The 18,902-nt window shown below is 45.4% G+C and overlaps 1 protein-coding gene across 9 annotated transcripts in view; it reads right to left on the reverse strand.

Annotated features, from left to right (window-relative positions):
* Positions 1 to 1,480: 1,480 nt before the first annotated feature.
* Positions 1,481 to 18,902, reverse strand: part of NCK2 (NCK adaptor protein 2) — a 151,157-nt gene continuing 133,735 nt past the window's right edge. For 5 of the 9 annotated variants that reach the window (XM_009184879.4, XM_009184880.4, XM_009184876.4 and 2 more), the window contains 2 exons: positions 15,190 to 15,911; positions 1,481 to 2,773 (listed from right to left, as the gene is read on the reverse strand). In XM_009184879.4, coding sequence (XP_009183143.1) covers positions 2,579 to 2,773; positions 15,190 to 15,911 — 917 coding nt within the window. In that variant the 3' untranslated portion in view covers positions 1,481 to 2,578. Of the gene's footprint in view, positions 2,774 to 6,988; positions 7,894 to 15,189; positions 15,912 to 18,902 lie in introns of those variants that run through there. The other 4 variants (XR_004178354.1, XM_031655397.1, XM_009184881.4 and 1 more) reach the window with 4 other exon arrangements.

Consider the following 18,902-nt stretch of genomic DNA (forward strand, 5'->3'; position numbering starts at 1 on the left):
AAGAAATTACTTTGGTATTCTGGTGTTGAGCGGTAGGAATGGTAGAAAAGTTGATTGCAAACCAGTTAGCACATAGAAACCGACACACAGCTGAACTAGCACTGAAAATGATTTGGAAACATTGGTTTCAGCCATTATAAAGACTGTAAGATTTTAATTTTTGATGCAGTTTGGGAAAAAAGATGGCCAGTTGTAGCTCACTAGAAACATCATTTCATGGCACTGGGCCATAAACCACACGTGACGGGCTTGGTGGTTATGTACCGTAATTCAGCAGGATGGCACGATCTTTACGTAGAAGGCATATTTAGATACAAAAAAGTGAGCAAAGTTACCTGAGTACAGAATGACTAACCTTTATTGTCCCTTGCTGTCTGTGCAAAGAGGCAACAGAATAGCAAAACAGAAACTATCTGTCCGGGAAATCTCCGGACAAGCAGGAAGGTTGATGGCACTGACCCGCCTGGCCAGAGCATCAGTGGCCACACTTCAAGCCACATGGGGACCCTCCCTGGACCTCCCACTCTGACTAGTGGTTCATCATGGGACTATCAACTCACCCTCCACTGGTCCATCTGACATCCTGGGGTGCTGGTTCCTTAATACAAAAATACTAATCTTGACCTCCCACAGGCAGAGGACCAAAAGAGTCTGGAACTACTGGTTTTTCCCTGGATGTATTCTGTCTCATGTAATGATCTCCCTCACCTGAATGTCTATTCACAATAACTGGGTGCCACCAACCCCAGGTATAAGACACCAGACTTCTAATTTATTATAATCTAAGGCAACCAAAAGATAGACTTTCCTCACAGGTAACTCTCATGGCAGAGTAAGTGTGCAACACGTCACTTCTCCTGAACGCCTCCCTAGGCTGGGGTTGGAAGGGTCCAGCGCTGGTGCAGATCCTTAGCTGTGTATTCTGGCTCCACCACACAGCAGCCATGTGTTGGGTGCACTGCCTGTGGGCCTCACTTTCCCCATCTATAAAATGGGGATGAGCCTCATGGAGCTTTGATGAGGAACAAATGGGAGCGCAGCGCATGGCACAGAGGGAGCGCTTGATACGTGATTGACCTAGGAGGGCACAAATGCCAAGTCATGTGACTCTGCAGCCCCAAGGCCTGGCGCATCAATATAAATGCTCCTGATCGAGAGGACAAATTGAGAGTCAGCCATGGGGGACACACGCTGTGAGTGCGCTGGCTGCCAAGAGTGCAGCAACATATTTCTAAACAAATGCTTTCCAAAGAGCAAAGTTCAGAGCAAGCTTGAGATTCTGGGTTCCTGTGGAGTTTCACTAATTAAAACTCATTATGTCAATATACAAAAATGTGGGGGTAGAAAATGAAGACACACAAGTAATAAATGTTAAGCTCTTCTTTAAAAATGATTCCCACTCCGCAATGAGTGAAAGCTTCAGTAATTACTCTCCCATGATTGAGCCGGAGTTTTCCCGAAGATAAATACACACAGAGCCTTGTCATAATACTTTTTTTTTTATTACAATATCCAAAAAACTGGGTATGCAAGTTTAGGGGATCTCAAGACCCCTTCTTCAATCGTAGGAATGTGCCATCTCAAGACGGTATATTTAAACTATAAAGAAGTTCAAATGTAAAGGAAAAAGAAAATGCAATTTCTTCATAAACATTCTGTGTCTCTTACTACCAATCACATACTCTTTTGTAAACCCTGAAAAATTTCCCTGTAAATAATATATATATATATAGTGTGTGTGTGTGTGTGCGCGCACGTGTGTGTGTGTATAAAGTGTTGGTAGCTCCCTTCCCCAAAGACCAGCTGTTTTCCTTAATCATCTGTATTAGTGTCAACAAACGGCTACAGATACATATTTCTTTGAGAATTAAATACATAATTGTGAGATTCAAACAAGCCGAAGGGCAAGAGGAAAAAGCACTATGTGGATGGCACATTTGGGGTAAATTACCAAAACATCTGTCTTTCTGCGTCACCGGTTCCCTCTTTTGCAGACTGCCTTTCCAGGAAATTCTTTATTGCAAGCACAGCCCCAAAGGCACTGGGCAGTTTCCTCACTGCCATCGCACCTGGTGGTTCCAGTATTGCTATCAGCAAACGTGTCGGCTCCCTGCAGAGTCCGGGAGCCATGTAAGGGCACAGGACACGGGCGAGGGCTGCTAGGACTGGGGCCCACCTGCTCTGCCCAGCACGCAGAGTGCCCAGGACGCGGGTGCTGCCGCTGGGTGGCCTGAGGCTCGCTCCTGCGCTCACAGGTGCCCTGCGTCTTTTTAAAGAGGGGTTCCATGAGCGGGAACGAGTTGAATGCACGAGCGCCGTTTCCGATGGAAAAGGAATAATGTGAACTCGCCCCTCTCTCCTCCCCTCCTCTAAAGCTGGCCGGCCGGGTGGGTTCGAGTGTGGGTGTTAGGCCTGGATGGCGAATGGGAGACAAACCGACCAAGCGACCTGAACATAAAGAAGAGACTCGCGGAGAAGCCGTCGGGGCCGCCGCCCCCACGGGAGGAGCCTCTGCCACAAGGCCGGGCGGGCAGCTCCACCGTGGGGCCCGGGAGGCGAGTGTGGGGCCGGGGCGCCGTCACTGCAGAGCCCTGACGAGGTAGAGCTTCTCCCCGTGCTCGCTGGTGAAGATGGGCGCCTTTTTGTAGTGCTCCACCAGCTCGTCCATGGTGTGGAAGCGCCGCTGCCCAATGCAGTAGACATTGTCCACGAGCTGCACCTTGAAGTGTTTGTTCTTCCCTGACGCTTTAAGGGACACGGAGAAGTCGCTGGGCTGGGGAGGAAACAGAACACAGTTACAGCCAGGCCCACAGCTGGGAGCTGTGTCTAAATCCATCCACATCTCCTGTGTGTCTAAATCCAAACCACCCATTGCTCAAACGCTGGGTCTCTGGTTTTTTGTTTGTTTTGAGACGGAGTTTCACTCTTTTGCCCAGGCTGGAGTGTAGTGGCGCAATCTTGGCTCACTGCAACCTCCGCCTCCCAGGGTCAAGCCGTTCTCCTGGAGTAGCTGGGATTACAGGCGCCCGCCACCACGCCCAGCTAATATTTGTATTTTTAGTAGAGACGGGGTTTCGCCATGTTGGCCAGGCTGGTCTTGAACTCCTGACCTCAGGTGATTGCCCCACCTCCCCGCCTCAGCATTCCAAAGTGCTGGGATTACACGCATGAGCCACCACGCCCGGCCAGGTCTCTGTTTTATATCTAGAACGGCATCTGATGTTCAGAAAGACCTGGAGGCAGTCCATGATTCTGAAATTCTGAACCAAAGAAAAAATAAATTCTGCTTAGCCCAGTTTCAGTGCTAAATGCGTTTTAGTTATTTGAAAAGTGCAAACTCATTATGGAATATACAGTGTTGCCCTGACTGCTGAAGAAATTTGCTGTTTTTCATTTCCCAAACTATTTTTTGATAAATTGGGAATTTATTAAGAGTGGTTTGTATGCAGGCAGTGGCTAGAAATTTTACTATTTCTGATGTCTAACACTATTAGAAATTAAGACGTCAAAATTTTTCTAATTCTTTTTTTTTTTTGAGATGGAGTTTAGCTCTTATTGCCCAGGCTGCAATGCAGTGGTGCGATCTTGGCTCACTGCAACCTCTGCCTCCCGGGTTCAAGCAGATTCTCCTGCCTCGGCCTCCTGATGTGCCACCACGCCTGGCTAATTTTTCTAATTCTAAGCTTTTGAAAATATGAACAGCAGTGGAAAATTCCAGATGCATTTTAAACTTAGTTCACAATATCCCAGAGGAAGCTGAACTATGGTTTGATTATAGATTTTATTGAAAAATATTTAAATTCTGTGATGTCAGTGCCTTACATTTCAGAATATTTTAGAAACATGTCATTATTTTAATCAAAATGCATCTTTTATTGGCCAGGTGCAGTGGCTCACGCCTGTAATCTCAGCAATTTGGGCAGCTGAGGCAGGTGGATCACCTGTGGTCAGGACTTTGAGACCAGCCTGGTCAACATGGTGAAACCTCATCTATACTAAAAATACAAAATTAGCCAGGCATGGTGGTACATGCCTGTAATCCCAGCTACTTGGGAGGCTGAGGCAGGAGAATCGCTTGAACCCGGGAGGTAGAAGTTGCAGTGAGCCGAGATCACGCCACTGCACTCTGGTCTGGGCGACAACAGCGAAACTCCATCTCAAAAACAAACAAAAAAAATGTGTGTGTATATATATATATATATATATAGAGAGAGAGAGAGAGAGAGAGAGAGAGGTCTTTTATCTCATTTGGTGAAAAACATGCAGGAAAGAAGATACTAAATGATAAATATTCTTTGTACAAAAATATCAAGTTTTGATCAATTCATTAAATGAATAACAATTAGTTACTAACACATGCCAGGCAGGCGGTACCCTGGATACGTGTGTGTGCATGCAGGACATATGCTCTGTGACAATCCAGTGTGGGGAGCAGATAAATAGAGGTGGACAGATGGCTGCACAGGGCAGTAAGTTCTATGAAAAAAAAAAAAAAGAAAACAACAACAACAACAAACAGAGTTGCATGAGAGAGGAGCAAGAGGTACCAGAGCTCTGTGTGTGAGCGTGTGCAGATATGAGAGGGAGTATGTGAGTATTGAGGGTGTGTGAGAGTATGTGTAGCGTGTGAGTGCATGTGTATGAATGTATGAATGTGTGTGCACACACAAGTATGCACTGGGGGGCAGGAGAGCCCTCTGGACAATGTGGAGCTGAGCCTGTGCTCTCCGAGGCAGGGCTGGTAGAGACTGCTCGGGAAATTGGCACCTTGGTGAAGAAAGGGAAGCAGGTCCTGTTCTGTGGCACTAAAGAGGCAGTGTGGCTGGTGGAGTGGAGGAGGGAGTCTGGTTTCCCCTCAAGGGCCCGAGAGTAAAATTCACGTACCCAACTGGCCCCTGCCTGTGGTTCCAATCCATCAGACTAAAGGATTTCCCACCCCCAGTCCCAATGTCACTCCTGTTCATGGTGTTCTTGGGGCCATCCTCTGTCTCCTCATGATCAACTGTTCCCTTAAGGCTCAGCTCAAAGGCTATCCCGCTGTTAAGAAGCCTCACTGACCCCAAACAGGGTAAATCCTCTACCCACTGGCTTGGTAGGTAGCATCAGGTTCATGCCTGGCCAGTGGCAGGACCACAGCCTAACATCTGAAATTTTTCATGGAATTCCCAGACCAGCTCTCTGCTTTTCTCAAAGCCCAGGAACTTCCTGCTCTGAGGGTCCAGCAGTTCGACCCCGCTCTGCGACCTCCCAGCAGGACCTGAGACAGTTAACAAAGGCCTAGGCCATTGTCTATTACAGAGTTCGCAAAAGCCCAAGTATGTTTGATAAGAAGTGTGCAACCCTTGCAAAACAAGGAATCACTCCATTTATACCAATGACAACTCAGGGGAATGAGTGCCTGAGAAGACTCGAATTGTGCAAGGCAGCTGGGCTCACCCACCAGCCACAGCTGTTAACAGAAAAGAATGAAAGGAACAATTGTAAGCATAGTTTGTATTTATGCATACCTCTGTCCCAAATAGACCAAATAAGAACAAACCTTTGAGGGGAAAAGCCCCATCTCATCACCATGTGAGGCCCAGGGCATGCTCCTGGATGAAACTCCAGGAAGAAACCAGAAGGTTAATCTCAGATTAGGCCTCAGCCTATAGATGATTAATATTCTGTAAAGATGTATATCCTGTACTAGAAGTTTGTGCCTTTAGGAAAACATGAAGGGCAGTCTCACAGAGTTTACTATAAGCCAGGCTCAACTTAGAGATAAAGTGGCATCATTTTTAGTGGAGGCAGTATGGGAGTGAATCATGGTAAATATATGATACTCCCAATTTTAATTAAGCCAAATGATCAACAGATGACTTTCTACATAAGGGAAATTTGCCTTTAATTCAAGCTCCTTAATTTAACATCATGGTGTGTGTGTGTGCCTGTATGCACGCATGAGTTGCAGCAATAAAATTTTCACAGCAGAAGAGGTAATTTTTAATTTTGTGTGCTCCTGACCAGAAACCTTAAAGTTAAGGATGTAGAACCAATTTATGCCAAGCAGGAGTGCTAAAAGTTGGGGAGTGCTCTTTGATTTAAACTGAGTAGATTTTCTGAAAAAGACCAATCTATATACTAACATACACCGTTACATGTTACCACTGAACACCTCTAAGTGAAGTGTGAAGATGAACTAGTTAAGATGTTCTCCAAGTGTGCTCTTAAGACCAGCAGCATCAGCATCCTCTGGGAACTGGTTAGGAAGCATATTCTCAGGGGCCAGCCATGGCGGCTCACACCTGTAATACCTGCCCTTTGGGACGCCATGGTGGTGGGATTACTTGAGGCCAGGACTTTAAGACCAGCCTGGGCAACATAGTGAGACCCTATCTCTACACAAAATTTAAAATAATTAGCCAGGTGTGGTGGTGCATACCTGTGGTCCCAGCTACTTGGGCGGTCAGGGTGGGAGGATCACTCGAGCCCGGGAGGTCAAGGCTACAGTGAGGTATGATAGCGCCACTGCACTCCAGCCTAGATGACAGAGTGAGACCCTATCTCAAACTAATTAAATAAAAAAAAGAAGAAAGAAATGCAAATTCTCAGGCTCTGCCTCAACCCTGCTGCAGCAGAAATTCTGGGGTGGAGCCCAGTCATCTGTGTTTTAACCTCTAGCACCGTGTGTTTTAAATAAGCCCTGCAGGGGATTCTGATGCAGTTTGAGAACTGGAAGAAAGAAAATCTGGAACAAACATCGGCAGTGCTGGAGCCCATCAACAAATGTTTGGTCACCAGAAAAAGATGGGAATGCGATTTATGGGCAAAGCAGCCCATGATGGAGGGAGTGCCAGTCTGCAGATACCTTTCCGATTCTGTCCTGAGGACTCTGGCTCTGCTCCAGGCATCTCTCATAGGGAATTTCCCCTGAAGGGACAGCTGGGACACTGCTGTATGGTCTCTTCCTTTCAAAGTGAGTCAGTCCCTGCATCTGATGGAGGCGGAGTTACTCCTGACCCAAAACAACTCTGCCTCCAGAGGGCGCCAGGGAATGATTCCCATGAAAGCAACTCCATCAGTCCCGTTCTCATCTGTTGTAGTCCTTCCATGGTTGGCTTTCTAGAACAGACTTCAAGAAATCAGATGAAAAAGGACCACGCCACACTCATTCCTCAACAAGTACGAGTACTGATAGTATGGCAGAGTACTCTACATTTAAGTTTGTCAAAGAATCTTAACACAGTTTTGAAACATGCAGTCAAAATGCTGGCTGAGGCTGCAGTCATCTGAAGGCTCGATCGGGGATGCAGACTCTACTTCCAAGGCGGTCTGCTCACATGAACCCCCGGGGGCCTCTGTAGGGCTGCCTGAATGTACTCTCAACATGGCAGCTGGCTCACCCTATATCAACAGAGAGCAAAGAGCCACCCACAATGCCCGTCTCGGAAGCTGCCCTCCATCGCTTCTGCCACATCTTGGTCATTAGAAGTGAGTTGCTCAGTGCAGCCCATGCTCATGGGAAGAGGGTCAGGCTCTACTTTCTGAAGCAAAGAGTAGTAAAGAATTTATGGACATCTTTTTAAGCCGTCATAGATGGACACGACACTCATTAAGATTTTCTGTGGTTGGACTAAAACCTAACTAGACTCAGTCCCCGGGTTTTGAAACATCTGCCCTTTGATTTCTCCTCTTTAATTGCCACCTTTGTGCTACCTCCCACTGTCCACATTTCCTACACTTTCCATCTCCAAACGCTGTACTTACTTGATATATAGTAATTTCTCTGTGCTGATTACTGGGCAAATTCTTCAAATTTTCAAACATCAGACCACTTCTTCCTGTTATGTCCTTCTATGAGTATTTCTTTTAAGGAATGATTTTTCTATTCTCATAGTTTTTGAATCAACGGTTCTGGAGAAGGAACAATTAGTACAACCCATTCATTCGACCCTTCTTTTCAGACAGTCATTTTCCAAGTAGAATCTAAGGACAATTAACAGGTTGGTTGGAAAACCAACCTCTCTCGGAGCCTCTATGATCACCGTTGTTTTTGTTTAGGCTTTAGAGTCTACGTTTGAATATAACTAAGTGCAAGAACCCAATTTAACTCCACATCCCCACACCGGACTCAGAGTATCTGGTGTGCCACAAACGTGCAGACTTAAAATTTTCTAATTTTGACTACCTCTTCCATTATTCATGCCTTCAGGTAATTCTTACACCTCATCTCTTTGCAATTTGTGCTTGCGGTAAGTGGGTACTTTTAGAAAAGAACAGTAGAGAGCACACTCTTTGATCCCATCTCTACGGCTTCACCAGCTTGATCCATTGCCTCAAATACTTGCTGAAAAGCACCTTTGCAATTTATAAAACAGATGTCCTGATCAGATACGCCTCTCCCTCTCTCAAGATTTAATCATTGTTTTCTCATAGAAGGAAAAAAAAAAAACGAAGGCCGAGGACAGACTTTAATATCCTTTATTTCCTCCTCCATCCCTGAAAGCTTACGTATTCATGTGATTTTCTTCTAAGCACAATGGTCAGGAGGAAATGGGAGGAAGGGGCCTTGTTCCAGGTCCTTTTGGTTCTTTAAACCTTAAAACTTCTCCTTATCTTTCACTTTGGACTTTATGAAAAGATGAGGGTAGAAATGCCCTTTGTGTGATTCACCAGGCCTCCCACACAGACCCTGGACTGATCTCCAGCCACGCTGAAGTCTCCAAGCATCAATAATCTGCACGTCTCCTTCTACTCCCAGAGAGAGGTCATCCTGTTGGTTTCTTATCACAAGTTGTATCATTCTCTTCTTTTGGTAAAGACATGTTTTTATCCTTTTACTTCTTTACAGAAGGCACTCTTCTATCCACAGAAGTGGTTCATTTACCTCCCAAAAGTGAGAACAAATGGGTTACAGGCAAATCATGATCCACTGATTAACAGTTTCTCTGTTTTTATCTCAGAAAAACTGCCTTTCAGTTTTACCATTCTATTCGGTCACCTCCCTAGTTGTCTGAGGTAGCCTTCTTTTAATCAAAATAACTCCTGTCTATACTTACGCTGCTAGCTGTCAGGTGACCCAGCGCTCTTTGTTTTTACATCAGATTCTCTCTTCCTTGCCCCAAGTGTGATGAGTCTCACCAGCATTTCCTATTCTCCTATCAATGTTCACTCTATAAAATATTTACTCTGCAGGCCTGAAGCCAGTCCACACTGACATGTTCAAATATTCATCTCATTAACTTTGGAAGTCATCTTATTTACATAAATGAAAAATCAATCATCAACTATAGAGCAGCCCTCCAAGTCCCATCTACCTAATCTAGGAAAACGGAGCATTCCCTGGTCACTTTCCAGTTAGTATGCATGTGTGTGTTTATCCCTCCCCATCCTCAAATGTATTTCCCAAAGTCACATGTAACACCTCACCGTATAGGCCTTTAGAATATTGTCCTTGTTATTCTTTGTCTTTCCACAGTGTCATACCTGATGTGACTGAGTGACAACTTAAGTCAGAATTTCACCATATTACACAAACAGTACGCATAAGGGCTTGAATCAAGTGCATACTCCACAATGCAGTGGTTCTCAAATTGGAGCATCGGAATTATTCAGGGGTTCATAGGTTCTCAGGATTTGGAAGAAAAAAAGGACTCAGAGGGCTTCTTCAAACCAAGGTTGCAGAGCCCTACCCCAGAGATTCGAAGTCAGCAAGCTGGGGCAATCTGCATTCTAGCAAGTTCGCTGGTGATGCTGATGCTGCTGGTGTAGGAACCACACTTTGGAATTATTGCCATGGATGGTGGCTGAAGAAAATTATACATGGGTATTCTCCTGCTCGCTTGTGGCAGCATCTATGCTTGACTCTGTTATACTTCCAATGACTATACTGCAGATGTGATTTTTTAAATGCTAAAATGCAATGCAGTAAGGAAGATGGGTAAGCAGACCAGTTTGCAAATGACTCCACCACCAGTTATTACAATGAACTAATTTAAATTGCTTTCTGTGTTATCAACTCCACAGGGATCTGAAACTCTATTTTGTTACTCTGTGCTGCTCTTGCCATGCTACAGAGGTCATGTTAAAGAAATGCTTAGTAATAGTGCCATGAGAAACATCCCCAGATAAATGAGAGACCCCACACAGAAATACAACTCAAAAGGGGAGACACATGCCCCCTGAATGAAGACAAGCAAAACGTAAAGCCGAGATTAAAAGTTATGTGGTGATGCAAATCAAAACCACAGTGAGCTACCACTTCACACCTACCAGAAGGGCCATTTTACATATATGTGTGTATATATATGTATATTTATACGTGTGTGTATATCTATATACACGTATACACACACGGCCATGTATGGCTTAATGACAGGATATATTCTCAGAAATACATCATCAGGCGATTTGGTCATTGCGCAAACATCAGGGTGAACTTACACAAACGTAGATGGTACAGCCTACTACACATCTAGGCTATAATGTATGGCCTGTTGCTCCCAGGCTACAAACCTGCACAATATGTTACTCTACTCAACACTGTAGGACACTGTAACACAACGGTGTTCTGTAAACCAAAGAGATGTCTAAATCTATAAGACAACATAGTCACGGATTTTTTTGCAGCCACAGCTGCAATTTTAACCCCAGTGCGTGACAACTGTGGAGAGCTCCCAGAACGAGGCCAGCACAACTCCACCTTCTGGGAAAAACCAAGAGCCATGGTCCCGAAAGAAATTATGAACCTCTTACTGACCAGGTTTGCTACTGATTGTATTAAAAGCACTAGCTTTTAGTAAGACGCCTGTGTTCACAGATCCCAGTAAATGATGCATTGCTTGGTGTGTTTTCAAGGTCAGCATTGAAGAGCCAGCCAGAATGAGGAGGCAGAATCAGAATCAGGTGATGAGCACTAAACTTCGAGATAACAGCCTGCACTGCATGGTCTTGCAGGCCCTTCCAGCTTCAAGAGTTAAATATGCTTAAAATTAGAACTATTACAAAAATCCAGGCTTAAAACTTCCATTTTGTACTGGGCAAAAAGCCTGGCAATTAAAAATAACTTGTTATCTTTGAAACTGGAAGGATGCCTACAGGCACTGCTCATAGCAACCTAAGGTTAAGTCATCTTAACATTAACTCATTTATGAAGAAACACCTACAGATCACAGAGCCTAACCATGAAACCCTGGAAGCAATTTTCACTTTGCTCTGACAATCTGCCTCCTTCCAATTCACCAGCAGAAACACAGCAAGTTTATTTTCAAACTCTAAACAGTAAAAAACAAAAAAACCAAAACCAAAACAAAACAAAAAACCCCAAAAAACTCAACAGAAATACACTTCAAGAGATAAATTCCACTCAACAAAAGCTATAGTTCTAAATGAAGGTCAGCTTTGTGACAATAGTTTTATAATTTTGGAAATGTAGTATTATGCAGAAATGGTTTTAACAACAGTCGCAAGAATGTATAAAACCACCAGGAATGCATCATAGGGATCAAGGGTTTTCAAAGTGTGGTCCCCAAAGCAGCAGCATCACCACCAAGAAACGTGTTATTAATAGAAATGCAAATTCTTGGGCCCCAGACCTCCTGAATCAGTACCACTGCAGGTAGGACCCAGCAATTTCTGTTTTAACAAGCCTCAAGGCGATTCTGATACACAGTACACAGTCTGAGAATCATTATTTAGAGAAATGGAATGATGAAATTGCCTGCAAATAAGAGTTTTGGGTAGAAGTTATAATTTCTATAAGAAATATAACTTTGAAAATACAGAAAGGAACTATTCTAATTAATTTCCTGGCCAAACTCTTTTAATGTATTTTTAAAAAGAGAAATGAAACATCCATTGACTTTTAGTATGGCCAATATGTGCATTAAATTATCCTTAGCAGGAGAGTTTTTCTCTATTGGAAACAAATGTATTGTATGACAATATTAGTATCTAATATTATTGCAGGACACAATAAATACATGACCTCTTCGGTATCTAAAATCTTACAGAGGAAAATGGCTTCCCAGACTTGTGGCTGATGCTGTCCAGCAAGTCACCCAGGCCAGCTGTGCACCTTTTCCAACCATATCCTAGTTGTGATCTGTCACTTTCTGAACAACCTTTACAAGGATGGGGGATGCAGCAATTAATAAAATACTGACAACCTGTACAGTTTACCAGAAACCCAGTAAAGGGTTACTGTTCATTTTAAGTACAGCTTTCTAGCCACATCCATAGCATCAATGTGGACAAAATAGAAAAGGATTTACGAGGGACACACACAGGGTGAGTAGGATTTCTGAGTTTTCTGGATTTAAGCAGGTATAGCTCACAGCTGAAGGTATGATAATGAAATATGGAGAATAAGCACCAACAATATATCACCTTTAGCTGCTAAGGATAAACGACAATTGTAGATGAGAGAGGAGAGCGAGGGAGGAAGAAGAAAGGGAAGAACAAGCAGTAGGCACTGAAGTTCAGGACAGGAAAGAGGGCCCAACAGGTTCGTTCATTTGTTAGTTCACTGATTCATCTAACATATCCAACAGATACTTCTGAAATACCCAGCACTTACTGATAGTGGATAGCGCAGGATGTGGCAATGTTTGGCCTCCCTGAAATAAGCACCTCTCAATATCATCAAGCAAGGGTCTAGCTCATTTACACTGCAGTCACTCAGGGTATTTTAAAAACTGATACGCATGTTGAAGATCCATTCCAAAAGAAACAGCTGTGCTTATCCAGAAGCCAGGCTTCATGTGGTAACCTCAATGAAATGTCCAGGCCCAAAGATTCCAAGAAAAAAGGAAATTAAATGAAGATGCCTGCCTCTGAGTCCTGCAGGGAGGCTGAAACCTTTCCATCCTGGCATGCTGTGAAGGAATTATGTCAGACCATGAACCTAAGGGCTCTTGGTGGCCTGGTGGTGGCTGTGAAAGCCAGCTCTAACCTGAGAAATGGCAAAATGAGCAGGGAAACACATGGGGATTGGGGGAGGCAGCGGATGGTGGGGAAAAAAAAACAAGCAAAGGACTTGTCCACTTGTCCACCAGGACAGGTCCCCGGCAGTCACAGATGACAGCTGAGAACAGCCTTGGTCATGAACAGGAAACACAGCAAACCTGGCCCGGTTCTGCGGTCAGGAGAAAAGAAGCCACACACCTCAGGGCTCTTGTAGAATCCCCGTGGCACAAGGCATGCACACTAACCGCTGAAAATGGCCTGTGTCACGGCAAGATCCATCAGGACAAGCTGCCCTGCACAGCATCAGGCCACGTGGAGCCTCAGACCAAGACGGTGCTGCTATGTGTGCAGAGCCGATGCAAGTGCCAGTAAAGCCCTTTCCACCCTATATTCCTGGAATCATACATGTTGCTCCTTGACTTTCTAAGTTAGGAGAGAATGCAAAACATCTTGAAAGGCCCCCAATTAAAAAATTGTTAAAAGGAAATACAAACAATTAGTGCTTTAGTACTTTTGAAAAAGGTAACTCATTCTCTAACAATGCAAGGCAACTGAGACAGTGGGGTGTAGAGTTCTGAGATGAAACCCAGCCAATGCATGCATCCCTCCTTATCCAAAGGAATCTGGTCCCTGAATTCAGACAGCAATGACCACCTGTGCATGTTCCACAGAAAAGCCATAGGTCCTCCCTAAGGCCAGCAACCCTGGAGAACACCTTTTTCATCTGCTCTCTAAAGTCTTTCTTCATCTCCCCAAATCTTAGGCAGAAAGAAGAACGACTGGGAGCAATGTCTCCACACTGCAGGACTTCCTTCTGAGAAGTCTCTTCAAACTCAAACATTGTAAGCCAAGATCATATTTTGTGCATTATACTTAGCCCTTGAGGACTCTGGACCAAGCACTTAATATTGTAATTGGTTTTCCAGCACTTTCTCTAAGTTTCTGCTCAATTGAGTTAAAAGCGCTGCTGTCCTTAATTTGCTTAAGGCTTCAAACCCGATCTAAAGGAAATGGTGCACAGAGCTCTCGTCATGTGAGAACAATTCAATGTGATGTCTTGCCAGGAATGATAAACTCTGGTGACTTGATAAGAAAATCTCAAGAGTTCAGATTTCAGATGAAGTTAGCTTTCAGGCTGGCATTCCCGTCCAAGCACATCTAAGGCTCCGCAAAACTGATGACACCACAAAGGAGTCCAGTTTCCACCACCGCGATGCTCCTTCCTCAAAGAGGAGAAGATCCCACTTGCCTCTCTCTGGAGGGCTTTGAATGCCTCTCTGATCAGTCAACAGGACTCCTGAATGTGCACTTATTTATTGTGCCAGTAACCTTTTCAGAGGACAGCAGGGGCAGCAGGTAGTACATACTTACCAGTCTTACAGTGTGCATTTAAAAATGAAATTGAAGCCTACTAGAACCAATACAATTCAAATACATCAAACTCTATCTCCTAAATGCTTGTTTTGGAAGTCTCTCGATTATAGAAGGTGTATTTGTAAAGACGTTTGCAAAACTGGTCGAATATTTCCTTCACACACGAAAAGGCTGCCTTCTGGGATGCAGGCTCCACCCCCACGTCTGAAACTCACTGCCCCCAGCCTGCCCACCCCTGGAAGTGGGTCTGCTGCCCCAGTCCAGTGGCTTCATATCTCCCACTCACTGCACACACACAAAACTCATCTCTCTCAAGAACCCTTGTTTTCTTTTCAATTCATCTCGTAAGTGCTTTAAAAGCTTTTCAGAGATGAACTCAGTGGCGCTGCCTGCCGTGGCAATGACCTTGGGATTATACGGTTTACAAAGAGAAAGCAAGCAAACAACAAAAGGCGGTGTCAGAAACCGGCCACCAGTCTTGCAAAGATTGCTTTCTCTGGGAAACAGACCGAGTAGAAACAAAGTAAATCACTCGGGCCTTCTACCTACACACAATGGGCAACCAGGAGAGAAAATGACGTTTGAGTCTGTAAAATACAAGAGGGGGAATCTTCGGAGAGAAGCAGCACCACCTTTGTCAGCTACAAACATGTTTTCAGTTAACCTCCCACCTCCAGAAATGGACACCCACGATCCCCAAAACAGATGCAAGGAAATCACGGAGTAGCAAACATTACACTAAATTGCATTCATCTGCATCTCCCGCCTTTCTAGTGTACTCACACAATGTGAAATGGGCGCGGCACACAGAGCCACTGTGCAAGGCGCATTTACTGCCTCCAGCCAGAGCTGCGGGCGCAGCGCACTTACCGAGGACTCGCTGTCCCTAATGAGGAAGTCGCCCTCCACGCCCCGCTCGTTGAGGGCGCACTCGGCCTGGTGCCGCGTCACGTTCCCGTAGTACCACTCTCTGCCCGCGAAGCGCCCGCTGGACGAGGGCCCGGTGTAGCTTATCTGTGGGGCGTGCGCAGGGTGCAGGGCAGGCCCGTCACTGAGGACCACCACGTAGTTTTTGGGGACGAGGCCCACCTGGCCCCGGGCATTTTTGCATTTCCACCACTCGGGGTCGTTCTCGGGCTTCTCGATCACCTCCATGGTCTCCCCCTTCTCGAAGTTGAGCTCCTCCTCGGTGACTGAGCTGAAGGGGTACAGCGTCTGGACCACGTGCAGCACGCGGGAGCCCTGGCCATTGCTCAGCGAGGCGCCCTTGCGCAGGCTCAGGAAGCTCGGGGACTCCGCAGCTGCCTCGTCCACCTCCTCCAGGACGTAGTTGGAGGGGAACCAGCCGATCTGCCCGTTGTAGCTGCCCCGCCACCAACCGTCGCTGCACTTCTCCATGACGGTGACACGCGACCCCTTCACCAGGGACAGCTCATCCTCCCGCTCGGCAACATAGGCGAACTTGACAAAGGCCGGGATGTTGAGGTCGTAGATGCGGTCGGCGCTGCTGCCATTGGCGGGGTACTCAGCATCCGTGCTGGGTGTGGGGGACGCGTCCCGCGCGCTGGTCTTCCTGCGCGTCTTGCCAAGGCCTGTGGAGACACAGCAAGGCTCAGTGGCGCGGGGCACTTGGGCACCACCCCACTCCCTAGTCTACCGGGATTTCCACGCAGTTTCTCTGGTGGTTAAATACAAGGGGACACATGGACAGTGCTTACAAACTGTAATTACCATCAGAAAAATAAGGTTGCTGGCAGCTGCCTCCTGTAGTTGTGAAGTTACTTAAAGTTGAGAACTACTTAAACTGATCTATTTTACCCATAAAAACGTCACAGGGCCAGCACGGTGGCTCACGCCTGGAATCCCAGGCTTTGAGAGGCCCAGGTGGGAGGATTGCTTGAGGCCAGGAGTCTGAGACCAGCCTAGGCAACATAGCAAGACCCTGTGTCTGCAAAAAATTAAAAAAAAAAAAATTAGCCACCTGTGGTGCACATCTATGGGCCCAGCTACTGGAGAGGCTGAGGTGGGAGGATGGCTTGAGCCAGAGTTCCAGACTGCAGGGAGCCGTGATCGCTCCACTGCACTCTAGCCTGTACAACAGAGTGAGGTCCTGTCTCTAAAATCAAACAAAACCAAAAAATGCGCAAGTACCACTGACACAAAAGATAACGAGAAGAGTAGAAGGTTTCCTTCTGAAATAACCGTTTTTAGAGCATCCCTGTGCCTCTGAAAAAAATAAAGTATAAATGCAGACAAAATACCTTTTTCATTCCTTGAATGGGTGGGAAATCAGACTAAATGAATTCAAAGACCCGTTAGAACTCTTAAGACCGTCCAGTCTTAGGGAGCACAGCTTGCATAACCTGCCCTGCCCCCAGCTGCCTTGCCACTGCCTCCTCCACTCCTGGGACACTCACTACCCTCACCCCTCACCCCTGGACAGCATGACAGCCCTAATGGGCAAAACCCATCATCTTCACCTTTCTTCTTGTCTTACAATTCTTCTCTTCTTTCAAAACAGCAGACTAATTTCCCACAACAGATTGTGATGAGTGCATTAGGAAAACTTAGCTGATACCTTAAATTGAAGACACAATTTTTCATACTGTGATTCAAAGCCCACTAGTGGATCATAAAAACCACTTTAATGGGTTGCAACCAGCCTACAGGTATGTGTTGAATTTAAGGGAATAAAGTAGAAAATTTCAGTGCATCGAACACAATTACAGTAAGTACTGTTTCTTCAGTCACACATGTGAGTACTGAATCAGAATGGGAAACATTTCTTCCTATGCGTGATGAAAAATGCTAGAAAAGCCCTAAGGTAAAAATGTTTTAACTGTGTTAAAATGCATGGAATTCTGGAACATTCTACGAGAGGAAAGCATGTCAGCCCCAGAGTTGGGGACACACCCCACACAGGCAGACGTGGCCTTCCTTAGCTGTCCTAAGAGATGAGTGCTCCCACCACAGCTCTGCTTTGACCTCTATCTTAACCAGTGTGGAGGATTAGTCATTTGTAGACTCCTCAAAATGACTTCCTCAAAGCACTTCCATGGGTAGCTTCTTGTACCTCTTTCTCCTTTTCTTCCTTAAACTAGAATAAAGGGGGATCAGTCCTAATAATTACTTGTGCTTCTATCGCCTTGCTGAGTGGGCAGGAGGTCAAGAGGGGAAAAAGGCTGATTGTCCTCAATGGTGGAGAGCGGGGCTGCCGCCCCCCTGGGGCAGATTGGCCCTGCCCAGCAGCCACTGCCCTAGGACGTGCACCCACGCAGCACCGGGAGGCATGTGAGGCCACATACATTTCAGAGCAAATACACTGATTCATTTATGCTAATGTCCTCTGACGTTTCTCTTTGTACCACTTTTTATTCACGTGAATGGGAGACACAAGAGTAAGCCAGAATATTAGAACAGGTGAAACACTTAGATTTCTACTTTGGGTTAACTCACATTATATAAAAGCATAAACCTCCAAATCTGAGAACTCATCCTTTCATGGGATTTCAAACGCAGGATGGTTCAACTACACAATGAGAGCACCATGATAACACCACAGCTCCACAAGCCGGAAGGCAGGCCATCCATGAAAGCGAACTTTTTCTGTCCAGAAGGCAGTGGTGCCCGAAGCTCAACCAGGAAGGCCTTACGGCCTTATCAAACAGCTAGCAAGCTGGGACTACGGGGGCCAGGCTGAGGCCGACTTTTATTGGCAACAATGATGTCAAGAAATAACAATGAACAATAAACTTTTAATGGACCTTTGCAAACATGTAACTTCCAAAAGCTATTTGAGGAAAAAACGCCTGTGGAAGAGCGGGTTTCGGAATATTCATCAGGCCATGAAGATAAAGGTGACAAGATCAGCAGAAAAGACATTAGAGAGTGGCCACCACAATATGTTATACAGACACTTTATAACTGATACATGAATATTCTACTTTAGTGACTTCTTTCAAAAACAAAATACGGTAATTTAAATTAATTAATACAGCCACTGAGTTCCTGAAACATACCAGGCACCAACCTAGACTTTGGTGGGGGGTGAAATGAGCAGACAAGCATGCTTTCTGCCTGCACAGAGCTTATACCTGGAACACTGTACATAGCAAGCATGCAGCAGCAATTTTAACCTGTTTTGCTTGAATGTGATCTAAGTAGTCTTTGGGGCAACTCAGAGGGTCAGTGCAGACTGACAGAGAGCTGCATGCTCTTGGTCAGATTACTTAATAAATGTCTGTGTACTGATTTTCTTACCCCCCAGATGTGAACATGTTAGTCTGCTCAGGCTACCATAATAAGTACCACAGACTGGGTGGCTTAAACAACAGACATTTATTTCCTCACGGTTCTGGAGGCTGGAAGTCCAAATCAAGGTGCTGGCAGGGTTGGTTCCTTGCAAGGCCTCTCTCCTGGACTTGCAGATGCTGTCTTCTTCCTGTGTGTCTTCACATGGTCTTCCCTCTGAGTGTGTCTGTGTTCCAATCTCCTTTTTTATAAGAACACCAGTCAGACTGGATGAGGGCCCACCCCAGTGACTTCATTTTAACTTAATCACTTCCGTAAAGGCTCTATTTCCA

The sequence above is a fragment of the Papio anubis genome, chromosome 14 (assembly GCF_008728515.1).
Source record: "Papio anubis isolate 15944 chromosome 14, Panubis1.0, whole genome shotgun sequence".
In the NCBI taxonomy this organism is placed as follows: Eukaryota; Metazoa; Chordata; class Mammalia; order Primates; family Cercopithecidae; genus Papio; species Papio anubis.